At 43.4% G+C, this 23,599-nt stretch overlaps 1 protein-coding gene across 2 annotated transcripts in view; it reads right to left on the minus strand.

The window, feature by feature from the left end:
• Window positions 1-23,599, minus strand: part of MUTYH (mutY DNA glycosylase) — a 139,454-nt gene that overhangs the window by 103,372 nt on the left and 12,483 nt on the right. Inside the window, exons 2-7 of one of the 2 annotated variants that reach the window (XM_078671784.1) lie at window positions 22,638-22,753; window positions 20,902-21,020; window positions 17,108-17,147; window positions 14,262-14,335; window positions 9,169-9,210; window positions 5,860-5,931 (exon numbers count right to left, since the gene is read on the minus strand). In XM_078671784.1, coding sequence (XP_078527910.1) covers window positions 5,860-5,931; window positions 9,169-9,210; window positions 14,262-14,335; window positions 17,108-17,147; window positions 20,902-21,020; window positions 22,638-22,746 — 456 coding nt within the window. In that variant the 5' untranslated portion in view covers window positions 22,747-22,753. Of the gene's footprint in view, window positions 1-5,859; window positions 5,932-9,168; window positions 9,211-14,261; window positions 14,336-17,107; window positions 17,148-20,901; window positions 21,021-22,637; window positions 22,763-23,599 lie in introns of both variants that reach the window. The other variant, XM_078671785.1, reaches the window with a different exon arrangement.

Below are 23,599 nucleotides of genomic sequence, written 5' to 3' on the forward strand. Positions count from 1 at the left end.
GCAAAAAGACAGGAAGCAGACGGGAGCCTACCCCGCGCTCCTGTGCTGAAGCGCTCCTGTGCCCGTCAGCCGGAAGATTTGCGTGTCAGCTAGAGGGGCTCCCGTGCTCGTGGAGAGCCCCGCCTGCTGCTGAGGATGACCCGCTGCCTGCCGTGGGAGAGAGGGACACACGAAAAGAACTTGGTGAGTGGGGGGGGATGTGTGCGCGCGCGCGCGCGCATGTGTGTGTGTGCGTGCGAGTGTGTCTGTGTGTGTGTTTGTGCGCGTGTGTGCCTGTGTGTGCGCGTGTCTGTGTGTGTGTATGTATGCATGCATGCATGCGTGCGTGTGTAAAAAGAGCCGATGACTGGTGGGGGGGGATGGAAAGTGAAAGTAACCAGCGCGCGTGTGTTTCAGTCTGTGTGGTGGCTGGCTGTGTGCGCAAGCGTGGATGGAGCCGACGTGCGCGCACCAAAATCCTGGAAAAAAGCTCGTAACACCCTTTTGTCCCTCATTCCCCCGAGGCAGGCAACTATAAGTCTCCAGCTGGACGCATCCTTCGGATGCAGTACCAGCGAGACCTAAAAAGGGTTCGCCTCTGCTCCCAGCCAACTACTTATACTTGATCGTCTCCAGAATTGGCTTGAGGAAACAGCTACTTTGAGCCCAGATCAGGCGGGATTCAGGAGGGGGGTGTCCACAATTGATCAGATATTCCGCCTGAACCTTATTTACTGGAGGACTGCACTAATCGAGGGGGGCAGCTTGTACACGGTTTTCGTGGACTTGCGAGCCGCCTTCGATTTGGTGCCAAAATCCAAACTGTGGAGCGTGCTCGCTGACTTAGGGGTCCCGGTAGATATTCTCGCCATCCTAATGGGATTACACCAGAATAATTTTGCACGTGTCAGGTGTGGCAGAAATGGTAATCTAACTGAAAGATTCTCCGTTGATAGAGGGGTAAGACAGGGCTGTGTGCTCGCACCGACCCTGTTCTGCCTCTTTGTGAACGGGGTTATTGCCCACCTGACCAGGATTGGTGACATTGATGCTCCCAAATTGAATGGCAGCAGGGTGCCCGCTATCATGTTTGCGGACGACACCCTGCTGCTATCAAAATCCCCCATGGGAATACAACGGGTACTCAATGGGTTTCTGAAATTTTGCACGGAGAGGGGTCTTGAGATCAACGCTTCTAAAACAAAATATATGATCCTAAACCCCACCCCTTCAACACGCCCTAACCCCTTGCTTGGTTTGGTGCGATTGGAGCGGGTCTCCACATTTGAGTACCTAGGATTAACTTTAAATGAGAATTTGACATGGGGGACACACCAGATTAAAGCAAACATGAAACTGGTGCAGTTAGTGGGTGGCATCACTAGGATGGTGAATAAATCAACATACCGTCCACTTGGCCCTGCTATTCAAATTTACAAGTCGCAAGCACGGGGGGCAGTTACATATGGGGCGGAATTGTGGGGACACACCTCTGCCCAAAACCTGATGATCACGGAAAATAAATTCATCAGGCAGCTGGTAGCTCTCCGACCAAGCACACCATTACTTCCTTTGAGACTAGACCTGAGAATTAGATCAATTGCAGAAGAACTGGGCCTCAAACCATTAACTTTCTGGCGAAGATTATGGAGCAGCCAAGAACTTATCAACTATCGATCCGAGCTTCAGGAGTTTTTAACTCTACCAAATGCAACCCACATCCCATGGCTAAGTTATATAAAAAGGTCATGTGAGAGTCTGGGCCTTAAAGAACTTTGGACTGACCTAGCAAACGCAAGCACCAGGATCCCACGCAAAGTACTGTCAAAAGCCTATTATGACTTAAAGCTTACCATCACTTTGGATAGCACGCGCGAGGGATCGCTGACGAACTTATTTGTTCAAAGCAAAGACTCCTACTTTCTGGAATGTGTTTTGGATGGCATGACCCCTGTCCTAACCAGAAAGCTATTTCTCCAGTGGAGATATGGCACACTACCCCTCAGGTCATTCACAAGTTCTTGGTCTTTGCCTCCAACCACAGAGCATTGCCCGGCATGTGGGCATACCCAAGAAAATGACTTACATGTGGTCTTCTTTTGCAAAGCTTACCAAAGAATCAGGAGTTATTGGCTATTCCCCCTCCTAAAAAATCTGGGCTTCAGACAGTTTTTCCCGGCGTATAGGATCCTAAAGACTGATGTGTCTCCCCCAATTGTGTTTGCAGTGGCAACGTTTTTAACAGCTATGTGGTTTATTCGCACCCGCAAATTGAATGCAGAAGTGTACTCTTAATATTTCTTGTCAATCAATGATTGCAAACTTTTATAAGGATGAATTTACCTATATGCTGTAGTCCAACTTTTAATTAATGTTTTACTGACTTGTACAAATTACAATGTTTTTTATTCTCTGTATATCTTTTATGATCTAATTGACCGAAATAAAGATTGAAATTGAATACCTAGGACAAGGTAAGCAAGATAAATGAGCCAAACACAACAAAAGAAAAAACACAAACAGAATTCGAGACACCAATACATTCCAAAATCCACTACAGGAGGAATTCTTAACGTGTAGTCTGCGACGCCTACTCAAGAGGGTCCCCTACTCTATAGAAAATAATATTAGGATTAAAAAAGTATATGAAGATAGTTACATTTAAAATGTATTTCAAAAGTTCTGTAAATGTGAAGGAATTAGAAATGATACAAAAAATGTGATTGGTGTCTTTAGCTTCACTCATAGGAGCAGCACAGGTAAAACAAACAGAACATAGTATAGACGATGAGTGGCCTCAATGGAAGCCCCTACAAAAAAGACAGCATGCATTAGCGGGAATAAGCTAGAAGGATATGCTAGAGTTTAGCATATCATTTCACCTTTAAGAATTAAAACAACTGATTTGAGATAAGCTCCAACCTTCTTCCCATTAAAATCTTTCTACATTTAATTGTGAAATAAATAAAATATTTCAATGTTTGTGTAATTGTCGGCTGTGTTCTTGTATCTGCATTTCTATGGTTTGTTTTGAAGTTCAAATGGTAGGAATTGTTTAGACTGGGGGACTTCACTTCCATTAATGGCTCAGTGAGCATCCCCCAATACTAGTAATGACTCAGAGGGATCGGCAGAAGTCGTAAGGTTAATAACCACTTCACCAGAGCACCAGCGCGAGTCTGACCCCTTATCAGAAGATCTTTAGCAGAAATATCATCTGGCCACAACATCATGTCCTAAATATCATTTACAAACATATCATCCCTCTGAGTAGAGACTACAGAGGTTTTGATATCCTTATGTGCCAGTAATGTCCATGGTGTTATTATACACCTTGCAAAATTCAACACAAATGCATTGAAACCTAAGGATTTCAAAGCTGTGTATAGAAAATGGTATTAAAGCACAGTCTTATAGTCCTATGTTGGAGTCTTTGTTAAAGATTCCATACCGTTAACTTTACCAAGTTGGTTGAAAACTGGGATCACAAAAAACTCATTCATTTTACCATTGAGCACCCAAAGAAGCTTTTTTACTCTAGCTATCCAAAATATTGGAACAAGGCCATTTACTGGTCTTAGTTGAAGGGACCAACGGCAGAAAACTGAATTATGTCCAAATGCCCTTGTTGTTTTAAAAAATATGTTTCCAGATCCTCTTCCCTCGTACCTGAGAGAGAAAATGCTGGTCGCACAAACATAATCGACTTCGGGGGCAATTCACAATCACTGCCTTTCTCCATCACCAGGTACCCTTTCTACCATGAATGGAGTTAATTTTTTAAACCTTCCTTTGAAAAGGTTACGAAAACTATCAAGTCCCATGTTCCCTGTAAGCATACATCTTACCATAGAGGAAACATACCTCTTTAAGGGGCACAGGAAGAACTCAGGGCCTAATGTACAACCGTTTTTGCGGTCTCAAAGAGCTATTTGGCCCTTTGTGATCGCAAAAAATGGTTGGGCAATGTACTATTCGATTTTACGGGTCGCTAATCTTTTAGTGACTCGCAAAATAGGGTTAGCGACTCGCTATTAGGAAGGGGCGTGCCAAGGGCTTCCCTTCCTAATAGCGAGTTTTAATTCCATGTATGAGTGTAAAACTCGTAGTTTACCACCAACTTCAAGTAGGTGGTAAACCATTTGCAAAGGGAAAGGGGGTTCCCTAGGGAACCACTTCCCCTTTGTGAATTGGTGCACAAATATTTTTTAAGAGCTGGAAGTGGTCCCAGGGACCACTGCCTGCTGTTAAAAATGAAACTGCAAAGTTTCATTTTTCTTTTCTATATGCATCCTGTTTTTCTTCAAGGAAAACGGGCTGTATTTTATTTTTATTTTTAGACTGCTTTATTGAGAAAGCAATCTCAGACATGGCGATCTGCTAACCCCAGCAGGCCACCATCCCTGGGAGTGTTAGTGATTCCTAATGTGGTCGCGAATTGTGACAGCCTCATTAATATTCATAAGGCATGCAGTTTGCCACCCCAGTGCGAATCGCAAACAGTTTCTGAGACACTGTTGTACACTCAATGCGGGACTCGCAAATTATGACTCACAATTTCTTACAATTTGCGAGTCGCATAATTCAATGGTCGTACATCTGGCCCTAGGTCCCCTAAAAGCAAGTGCTGTTATAATTAACTTTTCCTCAGTGACCGTCTCAAGAAAGCTGCAGATGATGGAGTGAGAAAATGAAACATTGATTCAAGATGACTTGAAACGAAAGAGGTGGAAGAACTGGAATGTGATTCCTTACTCAGAGAAACTGAATTGCAAATGTAATAAGTAAATGTGTGTTGTTGGTGTATTGATGCAGTGTTACCCACCTATTCCTTTATATATGATTGAGGGTCCTTACTAAAGAGATGAGAAAATGGGGGCTGCCATTTAAAGATCCTTACCTCTGGTCAAATGAAAATTCCACTCTGGCCCACTTAGCTAACATGCCCTGTAACTCCCTAACCCTGGATGCAAGGAGGTAAACCTCCCTATTCATTTTCAGAAAACACCTATTCTTCTAGTTCCTGAAGTAATGTATCGGAATCTGGGTCGAACACTGTGCTATCATCAAAGTGGATGGAAAGGCTGGAGAAGTGTGGCTCAATGGTTAGAGCGGCAGACCCTGATACAGAGGTCTAGCCCGGGACCACGGTTCAATTCCCCGCCTCGGCGGGTCTTGGGCTCAAAATTCCACGGACCTGATAATTCTCGCCTCGGTGCCTATTCCAATCATAGAGTCCCACTCTGCAACTCTGGGCAATAGCTTGCTTAATCTCCACAACGGCCCCCACAACGCTAAGGATGCCTAGCCTCCACCTTGGGGGTGCCCAGGAGTGGACACCTCACAGGGAAAGCCAGGATGGGTTCCACAGCAGTATTCGTACAAGCGCCTTGAGACCCTTGCGGGTGAGTAGTGCGCTATACAAGTATCAATTTACAATTTACAAAGTGCTGATATGCTTGGCCATGCGATGAAATGATGGTTATATTAAGTACCTATTGTATGTGGTACCTAGCTATATATGAAGTGCAATGTTACCTCACATTTACAACCTGATGTTTAAGAACTATAAATAAATTAGATAACTAAAAACAAATAATGCACCCACCACACAGGATTAAACAATGTAATTAATCCACAATGGTGGATTAACTGGTGGCACAGTGTTGCAAATGTAACACACAGCTCTTAAGAGTATGAGATTTATAAATGGTCACACTCTTCCTGTAGACACTCTTGCGAATACAGTTTAATTTTGTGTGCAGTTATGGCCTGCTGTTGAGGTTCTACAGCCGGACAACTCACACACAACCACACACACACACACACACACACACAACCAACAAATGAATAGCACAAAAAGAGAAAATATAAGAAAACCTTCTGCGCCCCTTCGTGCAACCGTTTTCCTCTGGAATAGTAGCCAAGGCCGGCCCACAACTGATTCACTTCCTGTGACAAAGAAAATACAAATACAGATCAGTGTCACCCTCAAAATCAATCATTTGTTAACTCTGCAGTTGTTCAACACACTCAATGATAAAGGCTTGGTAGGTAATCACAACTGAAAGACAATGCAGGAAATCTGAGCATTTATCATAAAAGACTCAACATTTCATAACATTATATAATAAATGTTACTAAAATGGAAACAAAAATATCCTCATGGAGGTCTAAAATAAAGAAAAGAGGTAAAAAAAATCATAGAATGCAGAGTGTGCTAAACCTTAACAGTTTAGAGAGAGAGAGAAATAATTTCAGGCACAAATTCAAAGACTGAGCAGCTGGAATGCTAAAAGTGCCCTATACATATTTTATGCGGGAGCTCCAATGAAACCAAAGAGGCGGGACATCAACTGGAGCACGCGGCACTCGCGCGAGGAGAGGGTGGAGCAGGAAGGTGTTCCCTGGACATAGCTACTCTTCTCACATTCTCTCATAGCTCTTCTACCCACAAGACCCGGATTAAAAGAACATATCACCTTTAACCTAGTATCGTTCTCCAGAACGCACAAGTTTTAATCTACATCTTAAGATAGTTCTTGTAAACCATAAAGAGATAGCATACTGCTTTAAACTATTGTATGCACTTTAACACTGGTCTGCCGAGGATCACAGCCTATGTCCTTATTACATGAATATGTCCAGATTCCAGTAAGCTTGATGACACAGATTTGAGACTCATAGTGCACTGGCCTGCTACCTCTTGTCTGGCCATCTAAGGATTAAAGTAGAGGGGTAAACTCGGTGACTGGATTCAAAATGGGGCCTATGACAAAGACACTATAGTTATTCTAATGTAAACGCAAAAGACTATCCTGGTCATTTTAAGCTTAGAAGGCCAGCAGATGAGTCGGAGGCGACCCTGACTCCGGTCACCCAATTGTGAGATCTCAGCCCAACTGGCACGGACTTCTGTGCTCAGTATGCTTTTAGTACGGCTGCATGTAGAGGTAGGCGGCAGGGTCTACTTGCTATTTGCTTTTATTCTGCAGAGTACAAATTAAAGTATTCCTGGCATGCAGGAAGCTTTCTAGCGTCCCTCAGGGACATTTTCCTGTCTGGGACCACCATTGCATTTATGGCAGTCCTAGGGTGGGGGTTGTCACTATGAACCAGCGCCCTTGGACCAATGGGCTGCTGTGTGAAGGTTGAGCACTATGGCAATTTCTAAGTTAACCTGCTCGGGACAAACCACATTAATGCAACAAGCAGGGATATAGCAAATCTTGATGAGCCTGGTCCTAGTTGACCACTAACAGCTAAATAGCTTGATTGTAAGTCCAATAACTGTTCACATTTTGGTGGCAGCAAAAAATATTTTAATTGCCTTTAATACAAACTGTTATGACATTTTGGCTTTTACACTTCACCCTTCATCAATTCCTTTTAATATATTTCAGTAGCAAATGTTGGCAGGTATGTACTGATCATCACATAACACTACATTCCAGCATATGGTTATATACATTTATTACAGGTGCTAACTCTTGCAAGCAGCCCAGCACCTCGTTACAGGCTCAGAACCTGCACACAAACCTGCTTTTGGAAAGAAACAGGGGGACTCACAGGATAAGGGCTTCTGAAACAAATAGAAACAACCACTTCTATCTCAGTGAGGCATAACAGAGAGCGAGTGGACTGACTGCCAGGCCAACACTGCAGAATGCGGCCACCAACTGAGGATGGCACAGTTGGGGGAAAGCATTTTGCCGAAAAGACCCAGGCCGCTACAGCAGATGGTCTTCACCAAAATGGAACGCCGCATGCCCTACGTTCTTGCCGCCAGTGTAGCATTCTCTTTTTCAATCTCAAAAAACAACCACACAAATAGGGGTTTGTTGATGGGAAAGAAAAAAAAAGCTTTGAAATGCAGGGAGGTTTCTCCCTAAACTACAGGGCTTTTGTTGAGTTTCCTTGCCTGGAGCTGAAGACCCCCTAAGTTGGCACAGCAGGAGTTCTACCAAAGTATCTACAATTAACTCCTCTCTTATAACAGGGTCAAATTCCAGTTGACTGGAACAGAGTAATCATCAGACCACTACTTAAAAAAACCTGGCATCAACCCTGATGACCCTCCTAATTTTACGGCTATATCTCTACTCGCCTATGTCACTTAACTATAACAAAAGGTGGTGGCTACAGAACTTCAGGTGTCTGCTGAGCCGCTTAATCTTCTAGCACCCAAACAGGCAGGCTTCAGAGCAGATCAGTCCACTGAGAGGGTCACCACGTCCGCTACCGATGCTCTCAGAATGCTCCTGGATAAAGAAGGCTCAGGGGGGCTCAACCTCCCAGCAGCATTCAGTACTACAGACCACGCCATTTTGCTCCATCGTCTTCAGCAGCTATATATTCGTGATCACGCTGGGGGCTGGTGTGCTTCCTTCTTCAGCAACAGATCTCAAACAGCACAAATGGAACATTTTTCATCACCTCTGTCACCTTACTGTGGAGAGTTCAATAGGACTCGGCACTCTCCCCTCTTGTGTTCAATCTTGAAATGCTCCCCGTGGCAAAAAGGAACAGTAATTTAAGGCTTCTTCTTACATATACACAGACAATACCCAAATTAAAATTAATCTACTGGAAAAACTGTCCGGGACATACTGTGACCATGTGGTAACAGTGCTTCCCACAGTGGTTTTACCGCCAGAAAGTTCTGAGCGACTCGAAATGAGGAGCCTAGTCTCAAACTTGATACTGCCCTGCATCCAGCAGGACAGTCAATAGTTATGGACTGACTGCACTAGATATGTATTCTGGTTTTGCCTGCTCACCAAATTTTGGCCCATGCTAAAAAAAAGTTTTAAAATTGTCACTGCAAAGCCATTGCCAGTTTTAAACTTCACAATAGACGCAGACATCCTATTGCCTTCTACACAACTGCAGCATTCTTTCAAGTCAACTAAAAATATTGGTGTTTGTTTTTATGTGTGGTTTTGATGTCTCTGCTTTCAGGCTGCATGTTTGGTTGTTTTTGAGCATTTTGAGACATGTCCCACATCTCGTACGAAGGTGTACACATCAGCAACACATTTTCTGTCTTGTTAATTCACAATATCACTTTTTGGAATGCGCAGAACTTCCACTTTTATCACAAAAGACAAGGTCCTTGCATCACTTACTCCCTCCTCAACCACATGTTCTGATTCATGAGGCAGCAGCAGCATTGCTGGGAGTTCTTACCTCCAGTGATGCTCTTGAAAGATCCTGAAGGGTTGGCCATTTCTAAATTGAAATACATAAAAGTATCTTTATTAATGAAGGACCCCTGTTCACAAGTTGCACAAAAACAGAATTCATAGTGCAAAGTGATTTAGGTGCAACATTGCATGTGTACATGTGACATGTGTGAGGCATCCACTAAAACAAGGTTGCTAAAAACAGGAGATTATTATCTGGATCTAAGATGGTTACAAGCCCACCGGTGCTGGAGTGGACCCCTGTTTCAAAGGAAGAACTGAGAGGCAGCGGGCATACAGAACGATGAACAAACCCTTTCTCTTCCACACCACTCTTGGCCACTGGTCCTGTGCAGGGACACTTCTTGCAGACTCACCTCAAGAGTGGCCAGCGGTTCGAAATAGACAATCCCTTCAAAACGTCTCTCTTCCTAACATGGAGCCACACATACGATCTAGAACTAATGAGGCCTGTTCTCCATGGTTAGCCAATGGCAGTGCTTTGTACTTAGGGCCATGTACAATATTCCCTTTACAGCAAAGCAAATAGCTAAATCTACAGTCATACTCCGAGTGCTGGGCGGTGCGCCTCTCAAGGAGCATGCGTCAAGCGGGTGTCTGCTGATGCTACAGTAAGCTATGAAAGCAAACCAAAAATTGAATAGAAATTGTTTTAAAACAAAACATTAACTGTTATCATTCAGGCTTGAAAATTGTAGTAATTCAGCAGAAACAACAGAAAATGTGATTTGTCCTGCTGAAATAATGTTGGCGTTTGGGAAGAGGGGAAGGCTTGAACGACCAGATGCAAGGCTCGATTCCATCTGGACTGGGGGGCAAGAGGGGGTGTTGTGCAAAACTGCTTAAACTTGACTTCAATGAAGAGTGCATTTTTGCTAATAAATTGCACATATTGCGAGGTTAAATTTCAGTTTTTATAAAATTCAGTTCTGAGATCAAGGTTTTAGCATGTAGTACAGAGTACAACTTGCATGAGGGGTGATTTGTTTACAAATATATGAACCATATAAAACCTGATGTACGGAAGCATAAAAAACTAGGGGCCCACCCAATAAAAGATGGAGAGTAGCGGGTAGGATAGAGGGGGCAGTGTAGTAAGAGATGGGGAAGGTTGTTACAAAATGAGAGGGTAGTTAGCAGCAAGAAGATAGGAGACAAGGTAGATGGTTGAAAAGATGAGGGGAATGTTGAAGAGGAAGGATGGGAAATGAGATTGGATAAGTGCAAAAAAGCAGGGGGGTTGGGGAGAGATAGAAAGGACAGGGGTTGGTACAGGAACCTGAAGTAAGAGACGAGTTACTTCTCTAACACAATGCAAGTGTTGTGATTACCATATTTTTTCACAGCAGAGACCTTTTATTTCGGTGTGAAAACGTGTGTTGTAGAACATGCAATAAGTCAATAGCTGATTTCATTTCGTACACATTTCTAGCATATTCGACTGCTCTGTAAATGTGCCATGAAGGTATGATAAAAAGGCTTGTCCAAAACACAATCATAATAGTTAAATATCTGCAGGATTGTTTTGTTTAGAAATGTTCAACAAGTAGCCGCAAGAACATTCGGACACCGTATGTTTATTATTTAGGGTAGGAGTAATTCCAGGGATGTCCTAACACTATGACCGTCCCATTTCAGATTCGACTATTCCCTTCATTTGTCTCTCCCGAATATTTTCATCACTTGTCGTTTCAGACTCTTCGGTTTCCTTTAGACTATGGCTTCAGACTCTCCTATTTTTTATTCCAATTTATCTATTTCTTTCAAAGAGAGTGTAAATGAATAAGACGTGTCGATATTTGCATCGTGTCCACTCTCTGTCTGGAAAGACATGTTTTCAATGGTTATAGGTCTGGATAAATATATAATCAATGGTGGACACATTTCCTACCATGATGCTTTAATGTTTGCAAGCACTATCACTGTTTTCAATATATGATAGAACATGGACAATCCAATACTATAAAAATCTAAAATATCAGACCATAGGTCCATAGAGGAATTTCATGCAGGCAAAGATCAAGATGTGCATGGCAGGGGCTTCGGCCTTAACCGAAGAAGGCTCCGGTGAGACTTGGGCAATGCTCCGGCTAACCTCTGAGCCTTCACTAGCTGGTGCCACATCTGTCTTTTATTCTCAGACAGACATGTGTCCTTGCCCTTGTGCCTAGAACAGCAGGCCTTTTATTCCAGACAAACAGGCCTTCTCCCAAACCAGGTATGTGCACTACCTCTGAAACTCAAAGAATAAGGTTCTTACTTTCTGATTCTACTAGAAGTAGCACTGCGTCTAGAGATTGCAGAGCGAGGGTGTTAGGGCTACAAAATCCAGTGACCATGTTACAATGTTTTCCTGTTTTCACTGTTCACGAATTCCTTTCCTGCTTTAATTTTTATATTCGGTGATGTTTCTATGTATATTGTCTGCACAAGATTAAGAATTTCAAAATAAATATTTTAGAACGCATATACTGTTTCCAGTGATCCTTCAGTGTGTCATTTCGTAACAAAAGAGGGTTCGGTGTGTCACTGCTGTCCCTGAAGTTCTCTTACGGGACTGGTAGTCACCAAGAAACACTTTCTACACAAGATTGCTTAGTGGGTTCTGTCTTCGTTACAGTCCAATTTGATTTCTAATTTGTATTGACACACTGACTGAGTCCATACGCCAGGGGTTTAAAATCTGGACCATGTGACTGGGGGTGGAGGACAACCCCTAGAGAAAGCATAACAAGCAGAAGGGTGTCTAGTCTTCTTTAAAACTGAGGTAGGTCCTTGGTCCATCTCAGCTCTTCAGACAATGACTTCCTAAAGAGATGAGCTGCTGAGGACTAAGGTGCTGCTGCAAAACGCTGCAATTTTTTGTCTTAAGTCTGAGGGTGTCTTTCCTCCTGAGGTTGTTTCTTTCTCTATTAGACATTTACCAGTAAAGGCAAAGGTATCTGAATTAATGTAGGCAGAGGCCTTTCACTATGATACACATCAAGGTGATAGGAAAAATATATGTATGTACTATGTATCTATTTCCAGTTTTCAAGCGCACCTTCCCAACCCACTGAGCAATCTTGCCTATCACCACAGGAGCTGCCGGTCCAAGCCCTCCGCAGTTCACCCCCTCCTTTCATGCTCGTGTCCAGCCTAGGACCAAAGCGCTCACGCCTTTGGACCGCCTCGCTCCCTTTCTCTTGTCTGACCCCTGGCTCAGACAATAACACATCTGATACCAATGACCTCACACCAGGTGCCAATCAAGTTGTGGTAGGAGGAGTTTAGACATAAAGACCCCTCTCCTGGTCTGGCCGTCCAGACTAATTCATGTGGACCTCCTCTATTTGAACCTAAATTGGCACATGAAGACTGGGTGGTGAGACGGACTGACATAGCTTTTTTAAGAGAACAGGAAGAACGTACCTCCTCATTGCAATACAAAAGAACCAAATTATCTTACATGAGATGATTGAATAATTGCTGAATATGTAAGAAAATAAATCGAGCTTTGTATATTTATGTGTGAGAACTTTACCCTTTTTTCTTGGTAAATATATTTTTCTATATTATTATTCCTATATTTTCCTAAGGTGAGAATAGCCTGCCAGTGTGACTGAGAATGCCAGAGACTATGCCCTTTACACACATGTTTTAAAACACTGTTTAGGGGTTGTATTTTAGCTAAATGACTTTGGTGGCTTCCCAATGGTTGGTATAGTAGAAAAACTGAACTATTTACTGTTTTGCAACTTTTATAGAAAATTGTGTTTATAAGTTTATCATATTTGTTTTATTAATTTGTTATTAATTGATCTCTACTATTTAGGCTTTTATGGCTCGCTTCAGTTTTAACTCTATTCAGGTATTTTGTATAGCTTGATATAGAGTACGGTTTATGCTTTTTGTACCTCACTACAGTATTGTTGAGCTTTACCAAACTGTAAAATTAAAACTGATGATACAAAACTGCACAGCAAGGAACAAGGGACCTGTCTCCAACAGAGTAGAAGTGCCAGAATCTAACCTCGTAAAGGAAAAGGCATCACTTATGGGGCATACATTTATATGTGTTATGCAAACTTTAGCAATTCCTCTGCCCAGATAACCCTAGAAAGGGTAACAGAGGGTTTGCTGTCCCTGTAAGGGACAGATTTGCTGTGAGGCGGATGGCTCGGTGTGGCAGGAAAGTCAGGTTCACCTTATCAACCTACACTGATATTTCATATAATCCCCTAAATGGTTCAAACCATTCTGTGCATGAGGACTCAAACAGGTTACTTTCTGTGTGGTTACTTGTCTCTTGGTCGCACTCATTGTAAAGGTGTTCATGCTGTCATCATAACAGCATGCACCCCTCCAGCTACACTACCCCTTAAACCGTCAGCGGATTGCGGACTGATCACTGACCTGCTGGATACCACTGGACAAATGGAAGAGGTGTGGCGCAGCGGCCAGGACGACTGACTCCGGAACCCGGGAGCTCAGTTCGCTCCCCGGTGCCGGCAGCAGGTCAACCCTGCACCTTGTGACTCTTGGCAATAGCTCGCTTAATCTTCCCGACGGCCCCCAGCGCCTTGACACCTTCGGGTAGTTGTTTGCGCTTTACAAATGCTGGACATTTACATTTAAAGAGCTGGTGAGGCTACTTTCTCCCATCTCATCTCCTCAATCATTACAGGACGACTGTCACCCTCCAGACGAGAGCTTCCTCATTATTAACACCATCCCTTACAGGTGGGGGCAGTGGCTCCTTCCTGCAAATAGCCTCAGAGCATGTCCTGCTGATTTGTCGCAGGCGCAGCCCAGGCTGGTCTCACCAAGACACACTAGCTCCAGAGACTTGCCCTCTTCGTTCCTCCTGCGATGCTGCCAGCACAGCTTAGCCTTCCTGCTGCTCTCCTAGTCAGAGGGCCATTGGTGCTTCCCTTTTATGTTGGTAGAGTTCTGTACTCACCCTCCCCAAAAACAAACTGAAAACCGCTCCTGCTGACAAACTAAAGTAAAAGAATTGTTCATTTTAGAACTATGAGATGTATGGGGGTCAGTGCCTTTTTCTGGGGAGTCATGTAGTAGTAGGGCACCACGTACCTTCATCCAGGTGTTGTAATACGCAATTACTGTGGACACCTGTGTCTGCTGCAGCATGATCTCGGACACCCAGACTGTGGGCAGGAGGAAGGAAAATAGGTGAGTTACCGGCAAAGTCTCTGTAGTTTGATAAACTCTGGTAAGTTACATTATTTTTACAATCTCCATTTGTATTTCCACAAATTTGCTTTACTGGCTTGTTAATATATTCATCCACAACAGAAGCATTGTAGCATCTCCACACACACTACTGGTAAGACAGGGGTATCCAAGCTTTTTAATAATAAGAGCATAACAAGTAACAGCCACAGCTGCAATGTCCCTGGCACCAAGGTAATATTACCATTAAGTAACTAATATTAGTCATAAGTCTCCCAATGCTACCTCATTTATCATTGAAATATCAACTTTCAAAATATTTGAGAAAATATGGGTTCTGAAGATACACACATTTTCGTATTGACTACACACTTTTCCATTTTGTTATGCATATATAGAATAATTCAACCAAGCAAAAGCAAGAGCTGCCCACAATAGCTAATCACAGGGAGATGGAGAGCTAACAGCAGCTCACGAGCTACTCGTTGGAGAAGCTTGGGCTAGTATAACCCCATCCACCGAAAGCAAACTAAGCTGAGCTATAGAAAGCAGGAACAGTAGCAGTCTGCGCCCTTCCAGCGGAAGCAGCTAGTCAAGCCACATAACAAAGTGAATCCATATCAAGCAGTCTACCATTGTCCACTCAAACAGCCTAACAGGGAGAATCCGAAGCCTGCCTGCACAAAGCAGCCTAAACCTATCCACTGGAAGCAGCGTATTCCCATCTGCGGGAAGCACCCCAGGCCCACCCTTGGGAAGCAGCCTAAACCTATCCACTGGAAGCAGCGTATTCCCATCTGCGGGAAGCACCCCAGGCCCACCCATGGGAAGCAGCCTAAACCTATCCACTGGAAGCAGCGTATTCCCATCTGCGGGAAGCACCCCAGGCCCACCCATGGGAAGCAGCCTAAACCTATCCACTGGAAGCAGCGTATTCCCATCTGCGGGAAGCACCCCAGGCCCACCCATGGGAAGCAGCCTAAACCTATCCACTGGAAGCAGCGTATTCCCATCTGCGGGAAGCACCCCAGGCCCACCCATGGGAAGCAGCCTAAACCTATCCACTGGAAGCAGCGTATTCCCATCTGCGGGAAGCACCCCAGGCCCACCCATGGGAAGCAGCCTAAACCTATCCACTGGAAGGAGCCAAGCAAGCATTCCATGCAGCCTAAATACAGCAGAATACTCACCACAACAACCAACTCCGAAACAGACACTAGCTTTGATGTCCCCACACATGATGTGCCTTCAAACACTGTATAGAAAGCAGTGACCTTCCGCATCCTGTGCCTCTGAGTGACCATCATGGGAGGGTACTCCTAACCTTACACTTAAGAGGTACTGCAACAAAAGTGTCCTTTCCCCATCTTGCCTAGTTACTATAATGGAAACATCCTCCCTCCTGCCCATCCCTGATGGCTCAGTTACTGTTATGGAGGCCCCCACCTCACCAGCCCATGCCAGAGCTACTGTAATGGGAGCTCCCACCTGCTAGCACATGCCAGAGTTACTGTAATGGGGGCCCCCTACCACCAGCCCATGCCAGAATCACTGTATTGGAGGCCAGTGGCGGCTGCCAACAAACGGGTGAAAATAGAAAAATAAATACAAACGTGACGTACCTTGCTGCCGGACCACCACCTTGTGTTAGCCTTTTCTGTTCCTGCTGCACGCAGGAAGCACACCGGCGCCCCTAAGCCAAACACAATGCTGCCATGCAGCGCTGTGATTGGTCTGAGAGCCGTGGTTCGGCACTCAGACAGGTGTGGGAGCCGGTGAATGTTCCTCACCAGGCTGTGCATTGCAGCCTCGTGGGGAACATGCAAAGTGCACATGACTGTTTGGCTGGCCCAAGACGGTCGGCCAAACCACCATGCGCACTTAAGTGCCCACCATTCCTCTCCTTGTTGGCTGTGACGACAGCCAAGACCCGCCACACCCCACAAAAGTGCCTGACAACGGAAAGATAAGATCATAATAACATAGTGTTATTATCATATTATTTTTCTACTGCTCAAAATGCAGTGGGGTGGTGCTCCTACGCCTTAGTGGAGGAGCAGCCACTGATGCCCCTTCCCACCAGCCCTTGCCAGAGATACTGTAATGGTAGCACTCACCCGCTAGCACATGCCTATGTTACTGTAATGGAGTCTCTCTCCCCACCAGCCCATGCAGAGTTACTGTATTGGGAGAGCTCACCTACCAGCACAAGCCAAGTTATAGCAATGGGACTGTGAACCCATCTCCACATTGTGCAAGTTACATAGATGGACATGTGTTCCCACCATCAGATGACCCAAGGTACTGCGGTACCAATATTATAACGCCACCATAAGCCCCTATTATAATGTGCATTCTCTCCTGTTACATCATGCATTTAAGTTATTGCAATGGGTCGGGTGCCCTTCTCATGTTTGCAGTTATGGTAATGAAGCATCCTTGCCCAGATTAGCAATCATGGAAGAGCTCTTTTGGCCTCACTTGCCTCTGAGCAAGCATTTAGTGGTCATTGCTTATTCACCTGCAGCAGAGGAGAAGCACCGCCAGCTCATCTCACAAAGAAAAGTACTGTCACACCAGGAACAATAAGCACTTTTAACATTAACAGGCTGAGGTTATTTTAACACAAGCATTACATGCATGTTTCAGAAAATGGCTCTGTTATTGTGCTTACACACAACAGCGCAAGGACAGAAGTCACCTCTTCAGAGAACAGCAACAGATAACTTATTATTATTCACTCTTACCTGCATATGCCCTTTTATTCAGGTCCATTTCTTCCACTGCCTAAACAACGAAAACCACAAAAACACAACAGTCAACATAGTGTCCAAAGTCTTTCATAGCAGGAAAAATCCCTTGCTAATTAGAATGCAGACATATAGACAAAAGGAACATTTAGGGATATATGGAGAATAAGTTCACCAGAGTGTGAAGTCATCCAATAAATAGTCATGCCCTTCGCAGAAAATGAGATGTCGGGAGCAGAGGCTGTTGATTTCAGGTAGGCCCCTGGGATAAACAGCAGCATGTCTCCGGGTTTGTGGTGTGCTCTTTGGCCTGGCTGGATCATGCATAATACAACGAGCCATCCATGGAAGTCACCCTTACATAGAAGGTCAGCTATGGAGTGGAGCAATGTGATGCAGATCACAGACTGATGAAAAGGGGGAAGTTGAACCAAATCATAAGAACTTAGGGCCTGATTACGAATTAAAACTTGTAATCCGGCTGGAGTTCAACAGTGGAGTTTGGCGATAAGGGTGCGGGGTGGTGGCGTGCAGCCCCGCTTTCACACCACTAAACGCAGATTCAGGCCCGATATCTTGTGTGGGGTAAACAATGTTTACCACAAATCTTTCTCCCCGCAGGGAATCACAACGCGGTTGTTAAAACAACCACGTTGTGATTCCGCATACCATTACTCTGCAAGTCGGAACAACAACTTGCGGAGGGAGGGGGAGGTGTTGGATTTAAAATACAGCACCTTCCGTATTGTCCGCACAGACTGGAGTTGGACTAGTAAATTATACTATTCCAACATCCAGCGCCCCCCTCCGCAAGTCGTTGTTCCGACTTGCGGAGTAATGGTATGCGGAATCACAACGCGGGTGCTGTAACAACCGCGTTATGATTCCCTGCGGGGTGAAATACAGCGGGATAATGTCATACATTCCTTGTGTGGCACTTCCCTGGGCACAGCAGGTGTGTGAAACAGTTACTGAGGAAGGTTGGAGTACAAAAACAGAGTTTGGCTTACCATCACAAGGATGTGAAGGACAGACATATAAGAAATAATTTATGTAATCAGTTCTTCCTGCCCCATAACCAAGAACCACTAGTTCAGACAAAACTTATGGAATATATGTAAGAATGCTAAAATTAGGTTTCTAAACTAGAATGGTGAGATTCTGCAGACATACAAATCATAGACAATACCAAGAAAGGTAAGGCAGCAAGATGGACGACTTATCAATCACCCCAAAAAAGACTGAATGATGTTAATTGGTGTTGCTTAGGACATGATTAGAAGTGTGGCAGTTGAACAACAAAAGGGTAGGGTCATGAGCAGAAAAGAAGAAAACATGCTGCAGATTATGGGTCTTCATTAAAAAGGTACTCACAAAGGCAAATTGAAACGTGTAAATCTACTAATGTACCTAGTAGTAACTTTAAACATATTTGTTATTCCTCACTGCCAAGTGTAAAGTTACTCCTAGGTGTAGACTTACATGTATTCACCACTGGTGAGGCCTCTTAGAACAGGATTTCCTAGTGTAAAGTTACTACTCATAGCTTTTCAATCCTAGGCCAAGGTCTCTGCCACAGGCGCAGAGATCTCCCAATGGTAAAGTATAGAAAATGCATCAAACTTTTATTATCCTTTAAAAAATATATAAATATTTTATTATAAAATATTATTGTGGAAGGATTTTATATATTCTGAACATAGAATTGTTCAAATACAATGTTAAAGATTAACTTAAATGTATATTAAATAAGTGGATTCAAATATAGTTAATTAAAAAAATCTCTATAGAACAAAAAAATGTATGTTACTTTTTTTATTGTAATATGTTTTTGAAATTCATAAGTCATGTATAGAATTATTTCTAAACACTAATCGTTCTTTACCAAAAGTTTATTATTAATGTAACATTAAAATAACTATTCATTTTATAATATACAGTATTTAAACAACATTCCTGTACTTATGTTACAAAGCTAGATACATTTATATATTTAGCATTCTTTTCTATTGGGTGTTATTTTAAGACCCTACCACAGTTATGTTACATGGGAGGTGTTACAGTATCTGTGGGTATGTGTATAGATGGACTCACTCCAAGGATGCGCTGGAATACATGTACAACAGTTTTGGGGCATGTTGGGCTGCAGTAACGTTAGAAGTACAGTTTGTGAATAGCAATGGGCTTACTCTTGTGTGGGTGGGAGTTTATATTTGCACGTCCCTCCCTAAAATTCTCCCATTTAGGTGAAGGTGTTCCCTGTATTCCAGACACTCCCCAATGTGCCTCCCACCTTAACTATCGAAATGTTGACTTAACTGTACACGGATCTATGCGAGAGTGACGAAGATCTCTGCGCAGAAAAGATAGGAGAAACTGAGGCACAGGTCTCTATAAGTAGGTTTGTGAATTACAGTTTATGGTACGTGAGTAGTATTACTGCAGTCCTTCTAAACAACCCAAAAAACACAGTTTGTAAGTAGGCCTCTGTGTTTCTAAATTGTTGCCGCTACTACTAATTTGTGGATGTGAGACCCGACTCATCAGGCCTCAAACAATCTGCACACAAGACTGGGGGCCTGTCATCCATTGAGGTTTGTCAGCAACTTTGATAAGCAAGTTACAGCACTTTTATGGTGCACTTTATACACACACATACCATTACACCATGTGGCCATGATGGCCAAAGGTCACCATGTAATAGCCATATAGGAATCTTAAATAAATTAGTACCAAGTAAAACTCTAGGTGCTAATGTTTATTTTTCCCACTGTTACAATGAAATGAGAACATTTTCATACTATGTCTTCAGGGGCAAAGGAAAGGGGGGGCATGGATATGGAACAGGTGGTCCAGGCCTTGGGCATTTGGACCACAAAGCTTCCCTCCCATTCAGAGTGGAATCTGAAGGTGGGAATCACATAAGAACCCAGTGGCTGTCTTAGGACAGCGATGCGAAGCTATTCATCTCTTCAGAAGATAGATTTGGCCAGAATGAAAATCCTTGCGCAGGAGTCAAGGTGTCTGATGTGAAGAGGATTTTTCCAGCCTCATGACGGGGTCTGTGAAAGCTGACTGTGGAATATCGCGCAGAGGCTGGGCTCACACCCTCTGAGGGGAGGTCCAAATTGTTGTGATTGACACCAATGGCAGCCAGAGGTAATGGATTGCTGTAGTTTACAAACAAGACATGTAGCCTTCAACCAAATTCAGTCACCAGTAATCTGTGGCATTTAGAGACAACAAAGGTCACTTTAAACCAAACCCAGACTCAATGGTAGAATGTGAAGTGGTATTCAACCCCTCGTCGTATACTCGCCCCTGTAAAACATCAGTGACTGCGGACCACATTCAGGTAACTAGATCTATGCTGCAGGCACACCTGTTGTACACCTCAAACTGTTATGCAGTTTGCCACGAAAAATGGAACTCACATTTGCTCATACTAAACTTTATTGATGGACTTAATGTGGCCAGGTCGAAAATGAACAAATATAACAAAACAAGCAGCAGAGTGTAAAAGGTCTTGAACAATATTAGGGCCAATAAAGCAGTATCAACAGAACAGAGCAGGTGGAGGTCAGGAGTAGTGGTGAAGAAGCCTTCAGATAGAAGAAACGCTGAGGCAACAAGACACAATTGCCCTGATTGGGGTGGTGGGGCTGGAGCTCAGCCATAGGAGTGGATAAAACAGCTAGGCAGAAATAAAATATGCTGTATCAAATTGTACACTTTTCTTCACAGGTCATGAACAGAGAGGACTTAAGGGCCCTTGCAACAAGCAGCCTTACCAACTTCCTCCAGGGCAGATCACGTTTACACTGGTCGTACCACGACAACAGATTCTTCCGGAAGAGCGCCACTTCTACATTGCCAAAGGAGTGGTATGAGGATATCTTCTCTTCTGTTTCTGTAAAAAAATATATATATTAGGAAGCTGGCATCGCGAGATCCTGGCACACGCACACTAACAAATATGTGTGAGCTGTGACTGCTAGTTTGGTGTCATGAGTCCTAGCTGTCATTTCAATTAGAGTTGTGTGAGCTGTGGAGACTTTACACTCGGTTTACAATAAGGCCAGCCCAGGGAACAACAAAGGGGATGGGCAAGCAGAAGCTAAAATTCTCTCCTGGGTCAGAGGAGTAACTCACCGACCTAAGAAGCATTTAGCTTGAACAATAAACTAGACAGTTTGCTCTCAGATTTATTATTTCATTATGTACACAAACTAACTGCTAGACATAGATTTGCTTCCAAATCCCTATCTATCCTGATTAATGATGTGATGGAACTTAACACATTTTTTAATTCATGTATTGTACCACAAAGGCACGTGTATACATAGTCAGTATGGATTGTGATATTTTTTATCCTCGTTCTAAGGCACTGCAATTCTTAGTTGGATTTACTAGCTAATGCTTAGACTATGAAATAGATATCTCCTGCCTCGCCAAGCAGCTGCAAGGATCCAAAGGCCTGTTAGCCACTTGAACACTACACTCCCAACCTCCACAATCCCCACTAGACCCTACTGAGCTTCGGAACTAAACTGGACACGCGAGTTCCTATATTAAAATCTTCATTGTTCCATAGGAGGATCTTGGGAGGACAAATGCCAGCTGCAGCTTTTAGATCAAATCTGGAACTGAATATGTGAGCTTTAACAATCTTTACTAGTCCAAGGCACATATGTGTGTGTTACTCAAGGTAGAAGATGATCTGCTCATCGAGGCAGAGAAGTGAGGACGCTAACAATCTGCGTTGCTGCCCATCGGATAAAGCGATTTTGCATCTTTCCCCTACAGTTACCGTTCTTTCAAGTCAAGAAATCTTAACAACAAAATATAAAGTCAAGTGATTTACACTGAGTTAAATTACAAATGTCTTGATGGATGATGCTACTATTGCGCCAGTCACTGGCAATGGTTTTGCTGAAACTGGAAAAATGCCTGTTGGAATCTGCACTGCTGTGATTGAGATCCCTAATGAGCAGCTTGCACACTGAACTCCACCACAAAGGCATTAAGCTACTCAGGTAATGGTCTTTCCAACTTGCAATAAAAAGCTCATATTTACCCATCAAAGAATAAGGCCTCAAATGTACCTCATGCTTGCTGAAGAGGGAGCACAGGGTCTCTGACTTAGTGCACACTTAGCCAGCGGCTTCTGTGCTGAAACTAACAATAAGAGCAATGAAGCAACAACAAGCTACAGGAGACAGATCTCCTGTAGCTTGACTGGGCCCACCAACTCATTTTACGGAGAACTTAAAACAATAGCCAGTCAAGAAGAGAGTCTAAATGCCCACAGCCTGGACTGAGCTGGAATATATGGCCTGGAGGTAAAGTTCTAGGTCAAACTGTGAGGAACGTTTGTGCCACTTACTTCCATGTCTTTAAATTGATTTCCAACTCATAATCCAGAGATCAAAATCAGAGTAGCAGGACTTTTAAATGTGAATATTTTACATGTGAGAAACTCAGCTGTCAGTCTAGATCCTACCTGACATGATGTTGTGTTACTTACTTCCTCCATCTGTAGAGTCCCCTTCAGTCTGTCCTGGAAGTTCAGTCTCTTCCTCAAGAGCCGGTGCACTCCTTTTAGTGTCTTTTGATGAGGTCTTTATTTTCTTCATTGTTAACCTACAAACACTCATAAAATGGAAACGTTTTAATGATCTGACTTTATCAGGCAAAACTGCAATGAAAGGCTCAGAAGACAACTTAGCAATCTTTTATTAATTTGTTTCTTTTCCTTCAGCAAGTGGTGAGGATTAGGGGTTTTAATCGGGGAAAACAGAAATCAAGATGATAACAGGAAGTGTGGAATGGTCATGCAAAGCCTGTCTTTGCTTAAAAAAAAGCTTTATCCAGGTAAAAAACAAATGGTTTGTCACCAAGGTAAGCTTCACTTAGAGAACTAGGTCCCCATCCATCACCCAAGGCTCACTGAGAATAATGGAAAGCAAAAATAGATACTCTAACTCCCAATCATTCAACCGCATCTAGAATGATCAAAAGGATAAACAGTCATTCTAATCTAGTCCAGATCATCCATGGCCAGCTGTCCATGCAAAAGGGCCTCTGGCTCAGCACACTGTAGTCAAAAGGCCCCTGGCCGAGTAAGTATAATCAAAGGGGCTTCTAGCAATCTAACCCAAGTATTAAGGAGGGTTTTCTGGTTGCAAAGAAACCTAGTTTTACGTCTTAGTTTTGCGATTATAGACACTAAGTCAGCCTTTGAGTGAGAGCCACAGAAAGGGAAATAATGTTAAAAGAGAGAAGAGGCATGCTAAGTAAATAAAGAGTGTACATTAAACCTTAGCTTTAATTCAAAAGCCAATCAGCTACATAACAGCCTTGTTATTCTAGGCCACACATTTGTCTGATCTATGTTTAATTAGTTAAGTATTCGCCAAAGGGAACCCAAGGGGTCGATTGATCAGCTGGCTAAGGCCTCAGACACTCAGATGTGTGTAACATGAGAGA

The sequence above is a fragment of the Lissotriton helveticus genome, chromosome 1_2 (assembly GCF_964261635.1).
Source record: "Lissotriton helveticus chromosome 1_2, aLisHel1.1, whole genome shotgun sequence".
NCBI classification, from domain to species: Eukaryota; Metazoa; Chordata; class Amphibia; order Caudata; family Salamandridae; genus Lissotriton; species Lissotriton helveticus.